Below are 15,720 nucleotides of genomic sequence, written 5' to 3'. Positions count from 1 at the left end.
ATACTGCTTAGCATCTACCCTCCCCTCAACTTCAGCAAGCATACACACACAATTCCATCCCATACAGCCCCATACCATTAGAGAACCTCCTCCAAATGTGACAGTCCCACTAACCTCTCTGTCTGTTAGAGAATTACCCTTCTTTTTCCATACATATACCTTCCCATCTGACCCAATCCTATTGATTTTGGTCTCATCTGACCATATAACATGCTTCCAGTCCTCTATAGTCCAGTTTTGATGGGCCAAGCCAAAGGCTAGTCTTCTCTGCCTATGTGTAATAGAGAGAATAGGTATGTCTGCTTTGTTACTGCCTTGAGATGAGCCACCTTGAGAACATTCCTCACAGTTTGTGAAGAGACAGTGGTGTTAATGGTGGAATTGATATAATGGGTGGCTTGGACAGCATTATCAGCCTTTCCTGTAGTGATATGTTGGATGATAGCCCTCTTATGAGTAGAGATGGATGTCCTCCACAAGAGTTTTCCTTGTCCAGGTGGTTTTCTTTGATAAAATTGGTCACAGTATACTTGCATACTCCAGTTCTAGAGGAAATTTGATGAGCAGAGAGGCCAGAATAGGACAGGGAGAGGATATTATCTCTTTAAGCAGAGGAGATGGCTTTTATGGTGATTCTGACTATGACACAAGAGACATTCTGGTTTATATAGTTAGATATAGTTTCAAGAGTATGCCTAGAAGGATAGAGGTAGTAATTAAAGCCAAGGGAGGTCACACAAAGTACTAGAATACCTGATTATCACTGTAAAATACTTGAGTCAAAAAACTGTCCGCATGAGTCATCATTTTGTAAGCCTCATATCTCCACCTTATCTTCACCAATTCCCACGGCATAGTGCTCAATTGAAAGCCCTGAAGTAGTACTACAATATGGTACCAGCATGTCCTTGAGGTCTTTGGATATTATCACACAATATCATAGATAGTGAAAAATGTGAAAACATGTGGACAGTTTTTTGAGCCACTGTACATTGTCACGCCCGGCTGCCCGTCTGAGATGGGTAAATTCACTGAAGGGGCTCAATTCTCATCTTATCCGTGGGCCTGTACCAGGTCAGAATCCAGAGAAGAATTTCAAATGCTTTATGACAAGCTTCCAATGTATGCATTGATAATCCTTGAGCGTCTGCTTCTCCAGTATGGACTGGATCGGGTTTTGTCGCGCTTGCGTACTTGTTATTTTCAGTGATTTGTATTGTACTATGACTATGATATACAACTAGATTCTATCTATTGCCTTACGATGTACTACGATACTGATGAGTGATGCAAGCCTACATGGTAAGAATGGCCCCCCTGGGCGGCCCCGCCAAGTTTTCCCCTCACCTGTATGGGAGCACACAACAATGGGAAACGATAGGACACACACAGGGCGACTTCTTGCATGTCCTCAGCTCAATTCCCTAGATCTGCATTGCACGACGGCATTATGGTGCCTATCCTTACTCCTCAATCACCCTCGACTACCACCAATACAAAGTCTCGCATGCTTGACAAACAGCCATTGTTAAGAGAAGGTGCAGCATAAAAGTGTTCGTCAAGGTTGTAATGATTATCATATACTGTACGGCGAAACTCATACTTATCTATATGTCAAACATATGTGTTTGTTCTATAACAAGATTCCCATGATAACCCATGAGCCATATGGCTGAGATCCACCTGCGTGTTGGGCGGGCTGACCCACCGCATCCTCGGAGGGTACCACCGGAAAGTGTATAATGGTGGGACCCAAAACAAATGCTTGTCCTTCGGTCCAAACACAGTCCATCTGTCGTCTATCCGAACCCTCACTGGCAGCACTAAGTTGTTGAGAGTTTGAACAGCAATTTCATCGAAAAGTGCGGCAGTATTAACAAGAGCATGTGCCGGTTGCAGGGGGAAATGCATGAAGCGTTGCAGGTCATGATTTGGGGGGGTTCTTTAATCAATACACTAGGATGGCCAGAGGTCATGTTCGGAAGCTCGACGCCCTCTTCGGGTACCGCGAGCCGTGGAGATTCCTGCTTCGGACCATCTGTTAAGGATACTGCAATGCGTGCTGACTAAAGACCCCCCACACCTGTCTTTCATGCGCCAAGGGGGAATTAGGTTGAGAGGGGTTGGGCCGTCCAGCACATCGAGCGAAAAGGCCTTTGACTTTGCAGCGAAGTGACGCGAAACATCCTCAGCGGGATTGACCACGCGGTGGGAGATCAGACAACTGTAGAGATCGGATACGAAGGCGGAGCAATGGAAAATTGGAAATAAGCGAACCGGGTGAGCTTCTGAACGAGTTTTCTGGAGACACGTCAAACGCTTCTTGCAGCGGGGGCTTTCTTGAACCCGTAGCTCATTCAAGGGGATGATCTTGGTCCCACATAAATCTGTGACGACCAAAGTGTTTGTGGGCTGGTACATAGTACCGTGTGGCGTCATAAAATTGAATACTGAATAAAGGCGGTCCATAGTCTTGTGAAGGAGCTACGCACTTCTACTAGTGATGCGATCCCGACAGCATGATACACGATGATTCAAGTTAACTCACATTCAAACGTTGGTTCGACGCTTAAAATGTTCAAACCTGCAGGCTAGCAAAACTCTGGAACGGGAACCTGCTATCTTCAGACAGTCAGATAGTTGCATTACGGCTGACGGATGCCGATTCCCCGCAGGACCTTATTAATATAGCCCAACCTCACGTGTGCTGTTGGTCGCAAGCTTCAGGCTGGAGCGCTGAGCCTCGAGGTTTATCATGATCCGACTTGTAAAAGTTGTACAATTCGCGAAGCCTCGACAACAACAATATAGCACTTTCGACGTTCAGCGAGGCCGATCAGTTTACATGCGATCAGAAAAAGGTGTACGTACAGGAGTGTACAGGCATTGTGATCCCAACAGACATGGGTATTTGGGACATCGGGCAGAAGTCGTACTGCAGCTGTGACGGTCATATCCATCAGATGAAGAAATTGCTCAATGCTGACGAATACGGCAGTTTCCCACGGGGCCTTATTATAGCTTGGGCCCGACGCGTGACCTTCGAGAATAACTCATCAGTTCTCATCGTGCTGGTGCTCTGGTCGCAAGCCAGGCTGGAGGTTTGTCTGACTTGCATAAGCTGTACGAAGCTTTGAGCAGCACCTATCGTCAGACTGCACTTTCGACGTCCTGGCATAGCCGATCAGTCTCCATGTCATCAAAGGAGATGGTGTTACCCAGGCAAGTTGATAAAGGATACAGTTATACCTGGTCCGGCATAAGTACTCGGCCATACGGTGGTCAAGCTTCACCGTGACGATGAGGGATTGTGTACATTATGTAAGTACTCTACATATCCGAGTCATAGTGATTCGTGGCCCAAAGGTTGAACGACTTCAAAAGCTTCAATGAGGTGTTTTGCGCTTGAAAGTTTCGCAATTGCAAGTTCGGGTGCAAACGATCGACATCGCATACCGATCAGCATCATGCGCTATTATATAGCGTCGCGATGGACCGGGGCCGACGGTCGGCCGCTTCAAATAAAGTCCAATAAAGTACGCGATTTACTACAAGAAATATCATTGACCGACAATCTATCATTCCACCAATATGAGCCTGAGTACTAGGTCTCAACCAACACTGCGACTTCGTGCTCGAGGGCACCCGGTACTACAAGCCTGACCCACTCATTTCACTATCCCAGGCTGCAAACAAACGCAACACCATGAGTCGTGACATAGCCTCCCGCTGGGACATCAGGTGCATCAAGAATGATTAAGAGCTTCAAGGCACAAAAGGACACAAAATTATTCTACCGTTAGATCGCCGATTCTAGTATTGGCATGTCGGCCGCTGTTGGTCGTGACTTCGTGATCCTCCTCAGGGCGGCTCGCACCCTCAAGTTACATAGCATCCTTATTCCCTTCTGACGTATGGCAGGCGCTAAAATTTTCCTATAAGACCAACCAACCCCGCTTTCCGAAATCTGTCTCTTCTAAGCCCCGTGCGTAGCCGGTCACCATCCAACTTTCCAATGGTTCAAATCACTCCACTCCTTCAAGTTCTTGTTGCTGCCGCGCAAGGTAAACTTTCGATACACTGATATCTATTCGTGAACTAACACGTCCTCATCGCATCTAGCCGCTCCTCTCGCACGCGATGTTTCTCCCAATGCCCTTGCTATCCGGCAGGATAGCACGAGCGAGCTTCCCTCTCAATGCCAAAGCATCTGCCAAGTCGTCGACACAATCACTGTGAGTACGCCTGATATTTAAGCTTTTGACATCGCTTAGACGTTCCCCCTAGACCTGCAGCACCACTGTGTCTTGCATCTGCGCGTCGGCTATCGGACCCGAGCTTCAATCATGCTTGGTTTGCGTCGTTGCGGCTGAACCATCAACCCAGACAGAAGCTCAGTCCGCCCTCGACAGCTGGAACGAAGCTTGCGGTGGATCTCTCACTGTTCGTTGATAATTCCACTGGTTCGCTTGTGGTGGCCTGACGGCGTATATTTACAGCTTACTAGCGGAAACTCGACAGTGACTGCAAGCGGAAGCTCGACAGTGACTACAGGCGGAAGCTCGACAACTAGCGCTAGCAGCACCACCTCCACTAAGACCACTAGTACTAGCAGCAGCGGCAGCAGCCCTCTCGTCGGCGGCGGTGTTGTTGGCATGAAAGCAGCTACCGGGGCCTTCAGCCTGGCTGTTGCCATTGTTTGCGGTATTCTCATCCTCTGAGCATAAGTGCCGACTTGTGATCTTTTAGGGCCGTTTTTCTGGACATCATCATATCAACACTTGTTTGCGTAACAAGATATCGTTCAGCGTTCATCTTAAATTTATTTAGGTCAGCTGCATACTAGAGACTAGCATATGGTTCATGAATACCCTCTCTTATTAACACCATATTTATCTCGGACCGTAGAAATAAACTGGTAAAAGCTGCCTTGGCACTGCCTCTTGTTGATTTCTTGTTTTGTCACCCTGGATGGTTAATATTGATATCTGATCGATGATCATCCGACGGTCCGAAGTGGGAAAAAATTAAGATGCCATGAGGTTTGGCTGTGGTACATACTATACTTGACTTACCTCTTGATTTCCATCAGCTCCGTGCCAAATGTGAGATCCGATGCGTGAGGGTGATGTATTGTGAAACACTGATACCGCTCGTACACTGCCATGAATCACTGTGTGCTGTTCGAGTTCAAATTTGGATCTCGGCGAAGAGAATCTATTAAGGGATCTTGGGGATGCTACATAAACGAGTGGGCACTGCACCTTCACAACATCTCATCAACGTCAATCAACTCCAACTGATCATCTATAATTGACAAGACACCTATAAAGACCTAAAACCACCGTGAACCTAGCCTCCAGTAGCCAGACCAAACCATAGTCTTCCCGTACATAGGATGAACCCAACATTATACGCCAACATACAGGGGGTTCGAATATGAGATTACCCAACGAGTCTGAGACAGTGTAACAAAAGAAATGAACATGCTATCGTACAGATTAATTTGACATGGGTGGGGTAGCATTGGAAAGCCATAAACGTTACTAGAAGCATCGACAAACCGGAATCGACATCAAACAAGGGTATACAAAACCTGAAACAATGAAATCATGCAGAAAAGCATCAGTCATGGTGCCATGAGAGCAGGTGGTCGGTGGAGGAGGTGATGCTGCTTGGCTAGCTGTGCGCGCTCGCCTGCGAGCTTGTTGATCGAGTTCAAAAGATCTCCACGACGAAGGGGCTCTGCAAAATGAGTAGCACGTGAGACCAAGAGACTCGCGGATAAATGGGGCACGTACTGGTGATGTGATCGTCCATACCTGCCTGCAGGCATCGCTCGCGATCACCAATCACTGAAAAAAAATTCAGCCACCTCCCCTGAGCCACGAGATTGCAACGTACTAGCGTGAGCAGTGAGAGCAATGATAGGAATCCGCAGCAGTCCCTTGTGCATCTCATACGCTCGGATGAGCTCAGTCGCCTCCATTCCTCCCATGAAAGGCATTGATACATCCATCTAGGGGAGATATTACTACTGTGGACCATTGAGCAAAAAGAAAACACTCACCAGGATAATGTCAAATGGCTTGTTCTGTTGTATCCGTGCCTTGAAAGCATCGACAGCTAGACTTCCGTTCTCCGCGATCTCGACTGTGTGACCGTACTTCTCCAGAATCTTGACTGCTAGTTTCTGGTTCACCATGTTATCCTCAGCCAGGAGGATGTCAAAGACGATGTCATTCGGTGCCGAGACGGGTGAGACAGTATTCGACTCCAGGGCAGAAATGAGGGCGGAAGCAAGGTCTTGGGCCGTGACGGGGGTCGTAACCTGCGAGCTGATGCTGTTGTCCAAGCACCATTTAACTACGACTGTCAACCCCACGTCACCAGAGCACATCCTCGCATACTCACGGTTCAGACGTGGCATCGAAGGCGCCAATAATACAATGGGAATGTAGCGCAGGTGCTCATATTCCCTGATACTTTCAGTCTATGACGAATGTATGAGGCCAATATGAACTCATGTGACACCTAAGTGACGTACCATGCTCAATGAATCCACAACGATAGTGTCGATATGCGGGCACCGCTCCTTATCGGCTACCTCGCTGACATCATGGATGACATATGGTCTCAGTCCTAGCTCCTGGATCCGTTGGACAACTCCAGTCGTGTCGTTGAGGGTGTCAACGAACAAAATAGCACGCTTCTGGAATGGTTGCATCTTTTGCAGTGTGGTCTCCAGCGTACTTTGGGAAATCTGCGATGTGATCGTGAAGAAGAACTTGCTTCCCTTCGTGACCTCGCTCTCCACCCACATGTTGCCTTGCATGAGGTTGACGAGGCGCTTGGAGATGGAAAGACCCAGACCGGTTCCACCATATTCCTATGGTACGATCAGCTGCAACCCTTGCGATAAATTGTAATATGAACGCGCACTCTTGTCGTGGAACCATCTGCTTGACAGAAGGTGTCGAAAATGAGATTTAGTTTGTCTTTGGCGATACCGATCCCCGTGTCAGTGACACAGAATTCTAGGGTCACACTCGAGTCATCCAGCGCCAGTAGCCTCGTGCTTAGAGCAACATGGCCCTTGCGGGAGACCTTGGACGGAGTGAACTTGATGGCGTTGCCAACCAAATTCGTGATGACTTGACGAAGACGTAGTGAATCACCGATAAGTTGATCAGGAATGTCCGGGTCGACATCATATGTGAGATCCAGGTTGTTTTGTGATGCACGAACGACAAGGGTCTTGAGGATCCCGAATACTGTTTGACGGAGGGAGTACGAGACAGCCTCCATGGTCATTCGACCGGCCTCAACTGTAGAACATGTACATCAGATCAATACATCAACATCGGGAATAGAAGCTCACTCTTCGAAATATCCAAAATGTCATCAATGATGAGTAGCAGCGAGCGAGCCAATGAGTGCACTAGGAGCAAACTTTCCCTTTGTGATCGGTTTAAATCAGAGTCAAGAGTGAGTTCCGTCATGCCGATAATTCCGTTCATTGGCGTTCTATGAGAGCTTGAGCATGCAATGTCGAGACAGGAAAAAAGAACACTGTTACCTGATTTCATGCGACATGTTCGCCAGGAATTCAGATTTACTCCTGTTCGCCAGCTCAGCCGCCTCCCTCGCGGCGGTATTCTTCTGGATGCTGTCACGCAAATTGAAGACCATCTGATTAATCTGTGTTTTCAAAGAGTCCATCTCTCCGCTGGCCTCGACAGTGATGAAACGAGTGAAGTCACCATCCATAGCAGCTGCCGAGATTTGAGCGAATCCACGGACTTGCGTAGTCAAGTTCCCGGCCATAGTGTTGACGGACATGCTTCAGCGGTGTCAATACCCATCTCTCCGGATCATGACCCTTACTTACGTGATTTCTTGCCAGATACCCTGGACGTTGCCCACTTCAGCCTGGACACCCAGTTTACCCTCTGTACCGACTTCGAAGGCTACCTTCTTGACTTCCTTGGCGAAGATCGCCAACTGGGCAATCATGTCATTGATAGTGTTGACCAAGCTCAGCATCTCTCCGGACACGGAGACACCAGTGATTTGTTGAGTCAAGTCTCCGCGAGCGACAGCAGTCTGATGACAAATTCAACAGAAGGTCTGGGTCGCGGCAGGTAATACTCACGGTTGCGACAGCAATCGTTCTGACTTGTAAAGTCAACTACGACGCCGGGAAAAATCAGTGCTAGTTCCCGTAAAGCTGAAATGTGCCTACATTAGCAGCCATGACGTTCACGTTGTCCGTCAAGTCCTATTCAAGATGAGCATTGATACACGAACTGTGCACCACACTCACCTTCCATGTACCACCGACGTTAGTTACACGAGCCTGACCTCCCAATCGTCCTTCCGTGCCGACTTCTCTTGCGACACGAGTGACTTCATCGGCGAAGAGACTCAAGCTTTCGGTCATGCCATTGACAGTCTCCTTCAACTCCTTGATCTCGCCGCGCACGTCGACTTCGATCTTCTTTGTCAAGTCGCCACCAGCGACAGCCTTCGTCACTTCTGCAATTGATCGCACCTGGTTGGTCAAATTCATGGCCATGAGGTTGACATTATCTGTAAGAACCTGTAGTGAACGTCAGAAATGTATCATATCTCTATCTTTGCGCCCTACCTTCCACATGCCCTGTACATCGGGGACATATGCTTGACCACCCAAGATACCTTCTGTACCGACTTCCAAAGACACACGAGTGACTTCGTTGGCGAGCGTAGACAATTGGGCAACCATAGAGTTAACAGTCATCTTCAAATCCAGCATTTCTCCCTGTACATCGACGTTGACGACTTTGCTTAGATCGCCCAACGCGACAGCCTTTGTGACCTCCGAAATCGATCGTACTTGGTCAGTCAAATTGCTAGCCATTTTCTGTCCCACAGCATATCAGCGACACTCGACGACACCAGACTATCGTTGAGATGACTCACGTTGACATTGCGTGTTAAGTCAGCCCATGTGCCCTGCACACCTTCTACGCGGGCCTGGCCACCCAATATACCTTGCGTACCGACTTCAAGCGCGACACGAGTGACTTCTGATGCAAAGGCGCTCAGCTGGTCCACCATGGAGTTGACAGTGCCCTTCAAAGTTGACATTTCGCCTTCGACTTGGATCTCAATCTTCTGCGTCAAGTCACCCTTGGCCACGGCGGTTGTGACTTTGGCGATAGAGCGCACTTGATCCGTCAAGCTTGAGCACATCCGATTGACCTTGAGACGCAGATAAGGCCCCCACGCCGATAAGACAAAGTGACGGGCATACATTGCGAACCAACTCGAACCAAACACCTTCGACATCTGGCACATGCGCTTGACCACCCAACTTGCCTTGAGAGCCGACTTCCAATGTGACACGAGTGACTTCAGCGGCTAATGCACGAAGTCGGATGACCATTCCGTTTACAGTATTCTTCAAATCAAGGATTTCGCCGCGAGCATCGACATCGATCTGTTTTGATAAATCTCCCAACGCGACAGCTTTAGTGACCTTGGCGATACTTCGGACTTGATTGGTCAAATTGGCGGCTAATTTATTGACGACGCCAGTCAGTTCCCGCCAGGTACCTTCGACATCCAATACGAGAGCCTGTCCACCGAGTTTACTGCGAAATACTGATTAAAACATTTAGGATCCGGATTTCTGGTCACTGTACCCTTCTGTACCGACTTCTTGACTGACACGAGTGACCTCTTTGGCGAACTGTCCCAATTTATCGACCTGACAATGATGTGCATGAGCGAGCTCTAATGATGAAATTCTAGAAGAATACCATAGTATTTATGACATCCTTCAATTGAACCATAACCACACCCTGGACGGGAACCGTAATCTTCTGGGACAAGTCACCTCTGGCCACAGCATTGCACACACGAGCGACATCTTGAACCTGAGCCTTGAGCAGCCTCAGTTCTTCGACGGCGCTCATGCCGCTTTCGAACGCCGCAGCAGCAAGAGGACCAGGAGGGACGACAAGAGGAGATCCAGAGGGTGAGCCATCAAAGGAGCTGTTGATCCGGCTCATAGTCAAAGTGTCGGTGATAGCCTTTCCGCATGTTGGGCAAGCCATATGTTCGATGTGCGAGGTGGGGGGTGCCGATGCCGATGCCGAGTTTCCATTGTTAAATGACCGAAGGAGAGTTGCAACATCAATATGAGTTGGGATACCGTCGAGTGATAAGGACATTGAGCTTGCGCGAGCGGAGTGTTGTTTGTTTCCTGGTATGCGATCGACATCATGTGTGCTATCGGGCTCCTGCATGTCGACATCATTTGATTCTGCGGTGGGCGGTAAATTTGAGGTGTTGGTCTGGAAACTATGAGTTGATGCTGGGATACTGGGAGACGGAGCGAAAGCATTGACATTGGTGCTGGACTGCGTGAGGGAAGAAAATGGGTTGGTCTCTTTCTGAGAAGACGAAGATGATGATATGCGAGTGTCGCCTACACTGCGTCTTTTCTTTGTCTCTGGCCCATTAGTTTGCCAACACTCCGAAGCTTTGATCGAAGCCAAAGTCTCCTCCGCAGTATACATTCTTCGTGCAACGGCTTCAAGAGAGCGCAGGATGGTGTCTGTCTGCCAATCTGCAGGCCCATCATATCGTGGGTGTGGCGTAGACATAGGACATAGTTCGTAGGCTGATAGCAGTGCAATAAGATGAGAAAGAAATGGATAAGAAAGACCCTGCTGGTTAGAGTCAGTCATCGTGCTCATCGTTGGAGACGACGAGCGAACGATATCAAGAAGTGAAGAGTCAGCTGGGAAGGGAAACGCAAGCGCAGTGGAGCGGAAGCGCTTCTAAGAATCTACTTGGCTTATTATGCCCGTCTGCCACCGGAACCCTTATTTCGACTATTGTAACAAGTGGAGCTTGAACTCTCTAAACAATTCGGGCATTCGCTCAGCCCTCAAATGAAAGCCTCATGTCCCCCTGACTAGCACATGCATTAAATATTGCCAATCTATCTCTTCGCCGCGGTTTTGAAGGGTTTTTTTGTTTGAAATCGTGCTTGACTGATTCCTCATTTAATAGTTTTAAAATCTGGTTCCGCACGGCTTTCCATACTCCGCGCATTGCGTGATTCACGTGGAGAAGGGCGTAACAATCATACTAGTATTACATGCCACTATATCGGTCCATACATACAAGAATATCGTTCTGTCAGTCCCCCATGACGATCCACGACTTATGATCAGATGTAAATCGGAAGCGTCGGATTTAATCCCAGCCAGTCTACACCCTCGACGAACTCCTTGTCATCTATCAAGAAATCCTGGGGTGACATGTGAGCGCCAATCTCCCCATAGATCATCAAAGACGCACCAGAGGGCACTCGACAACTGAACCCCTGACATGGGAAAGGCGTTCCTTGATGCGCTGCAGCTGTATCTCCGGTACAACGTGACCAGTCTTGACCTTTGGCACATAATTCTGTATAGTAACGTCAGACAGGCACCGAGGAAGATCGGAAATATCGTCACTTGCCTCGTATGCGGACCAAGAACGAACAAGGTTAGTGGGCACAGGACGGAAGACCTCTGTGAAAATCTCGCGATTCGTTCTTGCTGTACTATTCCAGAGTTCTAGGGTGCTGTCTGCAAGGGGATCAGCGACGGCATTGTCTTCCGGCGTCCCGATCTCGTCGTCGTTGGGCTCTGGAGCGCATCGCATGAATGAGGTCACCTTCTCCCTGGAATGAAGGACGTTCTGGGGCTCAATGAGGCCAAGGTGCTCTGTATAGCAGTTAAATAACGCTCGGGTAGCTTTGACGCTAATCTCACCCCGGAAGAGCTTGCGACGCAAAGTAGTCGCAAAACGTGCGGCCATATATGGCTGCCCATTCATCGTCGATCGTACCATGTCACCGTCTTCGACAACGAGCGCAATTTCCGAATCGCCGTCACCCTAGAAGGCGAGGGTCATTAGCTTACACATGCCTTTTCAGCGGAAACGACGAACCTTTTGGCTTCTGTCATTCAAATTCGCAGAACCCAACTAGGCTCAGAGTCACCGATCAGAAAAAATACAGCCAGTCTAGAAGCACTCACAATAACGCGCCTATCATCAACAATCATAACCTTCGAGTGGATATAAAGAAGCTCCGACACGTATCTTTCCGACGAATTAGTTGGGCGTAGCGATATGCAATAATAGACGTACGCATCACGCTCCTCTTGTTCCGAACCATACCAAATCTCATCAGTCAAGCGTGTTCTGTCCAGCATTTTGTGCTGCGCTACGGTATCAGACACATCTTCATCGCCTTTGATGTCATCTGAGCCTCCCTCGAACCTCCGAATAATGTCCACTGCTTCATCATATGAAGCTGGCAGAGGCACCTTCACAAGCTTCATCTTGGTCTGCTGGTTTGAACCTATGCCTTCCTGCGCAGGCTGAGGCACTCTGATAAACACTTCCTTTGGAGTGTCGCCGCTAGTGTAACGGGGACCTTCCCATTGACGCGCAAGAGCGGTCTGGGCCTGGTAAAATGAAACTCCTGAGTTTGCCTCCATTTGTGATATTAACGACTCTGTTGGGCCTCGCTTAGAATAGACTTGCAGTGTCATTTACGAGTTAACTTACTCTGCGGAGCATTGATCCTGTCGTAGGAACGCAAGTGGTAGAAACGAATGTAGTCCATCCTAATATCCGAGAAACTATTCAGCGCAAATTAAAATATAACAATTATAACTTACGGTTCAAAACCAGCAGCTCGGATCTCCTCGTATATACTGTGACCGCCGCGGTTAATCGTGCGGTATTGTGCTGCCATAATAATCTTCAAAGATTTATCGTTCTTGATATCCCCGGCAAATCCAGGCAGCTCAGGGATAACCACAATAACCTGGTTTCATCACTAAAAAATCAGGCGAATAGTAACGAAGGACATTCCAAACCTTGAACTTCAGACCATCCCTGGCGGCTTCAATAATCCGCCCGACAATTGCCTTTGCTATTTGATTCTTGACCGGGCCTTCCTCGCGCGTGTTGGAGATGCTAAATATAGCAAAATGGATCAGATAACCGGACATACACGTTACTGCCACACTCACAAGAATTGGTTTTCTTTAGATCAGTCACGAGCGTAAATATCACATTGGGATAAAATCTTCAGCATCGGAACGTACCAATATATATGAAATGATTGGCCTCGTTGATCAATTGAATATCTGTACCAAGGTTTCAGAACAAACATGCGGCTTGCGCGTGGGGAAGACGTACAAGCATTTTGAATGCTGTGTTCCGTAAGCACACCGTGACTCCAGTCACAGACACTCCGCACGGCCTGCACACGGCAAACCCCATGCGGGGGAGGAGTGTAAGGCGGTTCGACTACCTCATCATCTTCGAGGTGGAAACGTTGTTTGAAACGACGACCCATTCGATGCCATTTCTCACGATGGGGATGGCCTGTGGATTATTAGCGTTGAACAAAATTACCGCAAACCATCTACATACGGACGACAGCTTCGTTCGGAGAGATCGCTACATTGTGGGGAAGCGCAAGCCAGTCGTATCGACTGTGGAGCGGTAAGGTTGGACACTTCATTTGAAATTGTTGAACTTACTCGTCATTACGGTACTTTGAAAACGTGGCATCAAATCAGCCTTGAAACGTCCACATAATCTGACCATCTGACCACGTACCTTCCTACGTTTCACCTCGTTCCACCTCTCAACGAAATGTTGGGAAAGATCCAAACAAACAGAGCCGCACATTGTCATATGAACCTAATGCGGCGAGAGTCACACGATGTGGTAGGGAAACTTAAACAGCTTGAAACTCACATCATGCCATGGCATTCTTGGAGTTTCCATGATCGAGACAGCATTGCTAACATAATTATCGACATTCTGGAAGTCAAGGACACGTGCGTTGTTATAATCCTGACCCGGAAAGAGAGTTCGTGACCAGTCCGTCGGGTGCACATCCGCAAGGGGGTGATTGTGCGTATCCCAGCGACCAAAACATATGTCAAGTCCTCCAACACATCCGCGGTGGTTGTCGACAACCACAAGCTGCCAGAAATGAATATAGGGACTGCCGCGAACAAAAGGGTGTGTGCATACCTTCTCGTGGTGAGACCAGAATTCCACGGCATCTGTGACTCAAGGTTATGTAAAACTGCTTGTCGATTATTCCTTATTCTCACCTTTGGTTCCAATGTGATCTGGATGTCGCATACAAGCAATGTTAGGGTGTAAGGCTTCTAATGCGGCCTACGTCACTCGACCTAAACATCCGCAAGACTAAAACAAAACTAGATGTGCAGACCTTTGTGTGCTTTGAATTCAACGACATTGTTTGAGCGACCTGATTGGTGCCCAAACGTTTAATAGGAATTGCATAACGCTCGAAGAAACCTATACCTCTTTGTAGACAATACAATATATTCTCACTCCTTCTCGAGCCTTACGTTGAAGCAGTCGGTCGAGTCTCCATTCCGGATGATCTGCGGGTGGTCGTCTGGGCACGAAATACATCAGCCCTTGAGGCACAGCAAACGTCATCAAAACACTGACCGAAGGTATAACTCAGGAGTAAGCCACCAATCCTGCAATAACACATAAGTCTCAAGCTAGTACTGCGATGATTTCGAACATACCAGTATGAAGATACACTCCTTTGCACCGTCGAGGATCTCGGACAACGCATACATGTAGTCATGACCATCAATATGCCTGTAAGGGGGGGGGGGGGGGGGTCTGAGTATTCAAACTGGCCGTATGGACGAAAACGTACCATTTGACGGAATTCTCGGACCTCTGACCCGCGAAACTATTGAAACGGTGGCCTGCATTGATCTGCGTTCGAATCTCATCGTCCAGTTTCTCCTCTGGGTTATCATGACGCCCTGACCAGCCAAATCAGATATAATTGAACCTGGCGCTTATCATACTCACTATCAGGATCGATTATCCCTATGAGGAGCAAGTGATCATGAGGCGCGTCTCAGGTGTCAGGAGTAGCATATAACGAACCAATGATCTGATCCCTTGTCCTCTCGATGCCTTCTGGGAGGCGCTCTGCATAATTTAAGACCTTTTCAAAGAACGACATGGTACTGTTCAAGCTACCGAATTGTACTCCTTTGTTATCAATGTATGAAGGCAACCTTATATATGGCCACCGTGCGAATATTCGACGGCAAGACTACGCGTAGTTGCTGGGTAGTCCTAGTTAACAGGAGTCAGGACACAACCATTACTGGATCTAGATACCACAAGCGGTGATGAGCGCAGTTATCATTGCACCACTGATAGGAAATCTTTTTTGCGCATCCTTGATCCTTTCCTCTCGGCATAACCAGTACCGGTCTACCAAATTGCCAATTGTCCGAAACCCGAAAGGGACGGGCGTTTGAGAGCGTCATTGCATTCTTCTGCTGTCAATCGATCAAGAGGAAGACGCAAGGCAAGCAAAACAAGCGAGCGCGTCGATGTTCGTGAAGGCAGGGTATAATGAAATGAAGGATCCCTTCCAAGCTAGCCATCGTTCGCCTGGCGCACAGCGTTAAGGCACCTAGCAACGCTTCTGATTCCTGTCCGGCATTTGTCAGAACTGCGACATGCTTACTCTGGAACATGCTCCAGAACATGAAATGCAGCCGCAGTACTTATCAGCTCGGCGTAGTATATTTACCGAATGCGTGTCAGCTCACGGGAACGACCATCCCCAGCCCC

The 15,720-nt window shown here is 48.3% G+C and overlaps 4 protein-coding genes across 4 annotated transcripts; 1 reads left to right on the top strand and 3 right to left on the bottom strand.

Moving 5' to 3' along the window:
* Nucleotides 1-1,635: 1,635 nt before the first annotated feature.
* EDB91DRAFT_1010543 (uncharacterized protein) lies at nucleotides 1,636-1,905 on the bottom strand (the record flags this gene model as incomplete). The annotated part of the gene is made up of 1 exon (XM_041312408.1): nucleotides 1,636-1,905. A coding segment is annotated over one exon (270 nt), but the record flags the coding sequence as incomplete, so codon positions are not given.
* A 1,907-nt stretch (nucleotides 1,906-3,812) lies between these two features.
* EDB91DRAFT_576255 (uncharacterized protein) lies at nucleotides 3,813-4,807 on the top strand. The gene is made up of 4 exons (XM_041327761.1): nucleotides 3,813-4,064; nucleotides 4,123-4,235; nucleotides 4,288-4,443; nucleotides 4,500-4,807. Exons 1-4 carry the CDS (start codon nucleotides 4,016-4,018, stop codon nucleotides 4,719-4,721), a joined length of 540 nt encoding a protein of 179 aa, XP_041174950.1. The 5' UTR covers nucleotides 3,813-4,015; the 3' UTR covers nucleotides 4,722-4,807.
* A 376-nt stretch (nucleotides 4,808-5,183) lies between these two features.
* EDB91DRAFT_1145953 (uncharacterized protein) lies at nucleotides 5,184-10,906 on the bottom strand. Its single transcript, XM_041319208.1, has 20 exons — nucleotides 10,482-10,906; nucleotides 10,398-10,409; nucleotides 9,807-10,343; nucleotides 9,690-9,754; nucleotides 9,299-9,638; nucleotides 8,965-9,246; nucleotides 8,651-8,905; nucleotides 8,327-8,602; nucleotides 8,246-8,281; nucleotides 8,156-8,191; nucleotides 7,892-8,106; nucleotides 7,580-7,843; nucleotides 7,382-7,527; nucleotides 6,943-7,328; nucleotides 6,548-6,889; nucleotides 6,415-6,493; nucleotides 6,071-6,366; nucleotides 5,905-6,019; nucleotides 5,802-5,855; nucleotides 5,184-5,745 (listed from the first exon to the last, which is right to left on the bottom strand). Exons 1-20 carry the CDS (start codon nucleotides 10,746-10,748, stop codon nucleotides 5,630-5,632), a joined length of 4,119 nt encoding a protein of 1,372 aa, XP_041174949.1. The 5' UTR covers nucleotides 10,749-10,906; the 3' UTR covers nucleotides 5,184-5,629.
* Nucleotides 10,907-11,227: 321 nt separating this feature from the next.
* Nucleotides 11,228-15,097, bottom strand: EDB91DRAFT_1056622 (uncharacterized protein; the record flags this gene model as incomplete). The annotated part of the gene is made up of 24 exons (XM_041314023.1): nucleotides 11,228-11,308; nucleotides 11,359-11,768; nucleotides 11,817-11,940; nucleotides 11,995-12,030; nucleotides 12,084-12,147; nucleotides 12,196-12,565; nucleotides 12,619-12,677; nucleotides 12,732-12,880; nucleotides 12,933-13,032; nucleotides 13,089-13,101; nucleotides 13,164-13,205; nucleotides 13,258-13,446; nucleotides 13,495-13,579; nucleotides 13,684-13,767; nucleotides 13,825-14,055; nucleotides 14,107-14,144; nucleotides 14,190-14,256; nucleotides 14,312-14,350; nucleotides 14,407-14,503; nucleotides 14,560-14,591; nucleotides 14,643-14,718; nucleotides 14,780-14,891; nucleotides 14,941-14,958; nucleotides 15,019-15,097. 24 exons carry the CDS (start codon nucleotides 15,095-15,097, stop codon nucleotides 11,228-11,230), a joined length of 2,595 nt encoding a protein of 864 aa, XP_041174948.1.
* Between the last annotated feature and the right edge of the window lie 623 nt (nucleotides 15,098-15,720).

This window comes from Suillus paluster (assembly GCF_016628075.1).
Source record: "Suillus paluster strain FC165 chromosome Unknown EDB91scaffold_46, whole genome shotgun sequence".
Classification (NCBI taxonomy): Eukaryota; Fungi; Basidiomycota; class Agaricomycetes; order Boletales; family Suillaceae; genus Suillus; species Suillus paluster.
This window is presented reverse-complemented; position numbering and strand designations above follow the sequence as displayed.

What these genes read in the sequence shown, in the direction of transcription:
- EDB91DRAFT_1145953 (XM_041319208.1), bottom strand. Translation starts at nt 10,748, where the DNA reads ATGAGCACGATGACTGACTCTAACCAGCAGGGTCTTTCTTATCCATTT. An exon ending in TGAACGTCATGGCTGCTAAT is followed by an intron (nt 8,192 to 8,245) that starts GTAGGCACATTT and finishes CCGGCGTCGTAG; the next exon opens with TTGACTTTACAAGTCAGAAC. An exon ending in TTGTGGATTCATTGAGCATG is followed by an intron (nt 6,494 to 6,547) that starts GTACGTCACTTA and finishes CATTCGTCATAG; the next exon opens with ACTGAAAGTATCAGGGAATA.
- EDB91DRAFT_576255 (XM_041327761.1), top strand. Translation starts at nt 4,016, where the DNA reads ATGGTTCAAATCACTCCACTCCTTCAAGTTCTTGTTGCTGCCGCGCAA. An exon ending in TCTTGTTGCTGCCGCGCAAG is followed by an intron (nt 4,065 to 4,122) that starts GTAAACTTTCGA and finishes CATCGCATCTAG; the next exon opens with CCGCTCCTCTCGCACGCGAT. An exon ending in CTTGCGGTGGATCTCTCACT is followed by an intron (nt 4,444 to 4,499) that starts GTTCGTTGATAA and finishes GTATATTTACAG; the next exon opens with CTTACTAGCGGAAACTCGAC.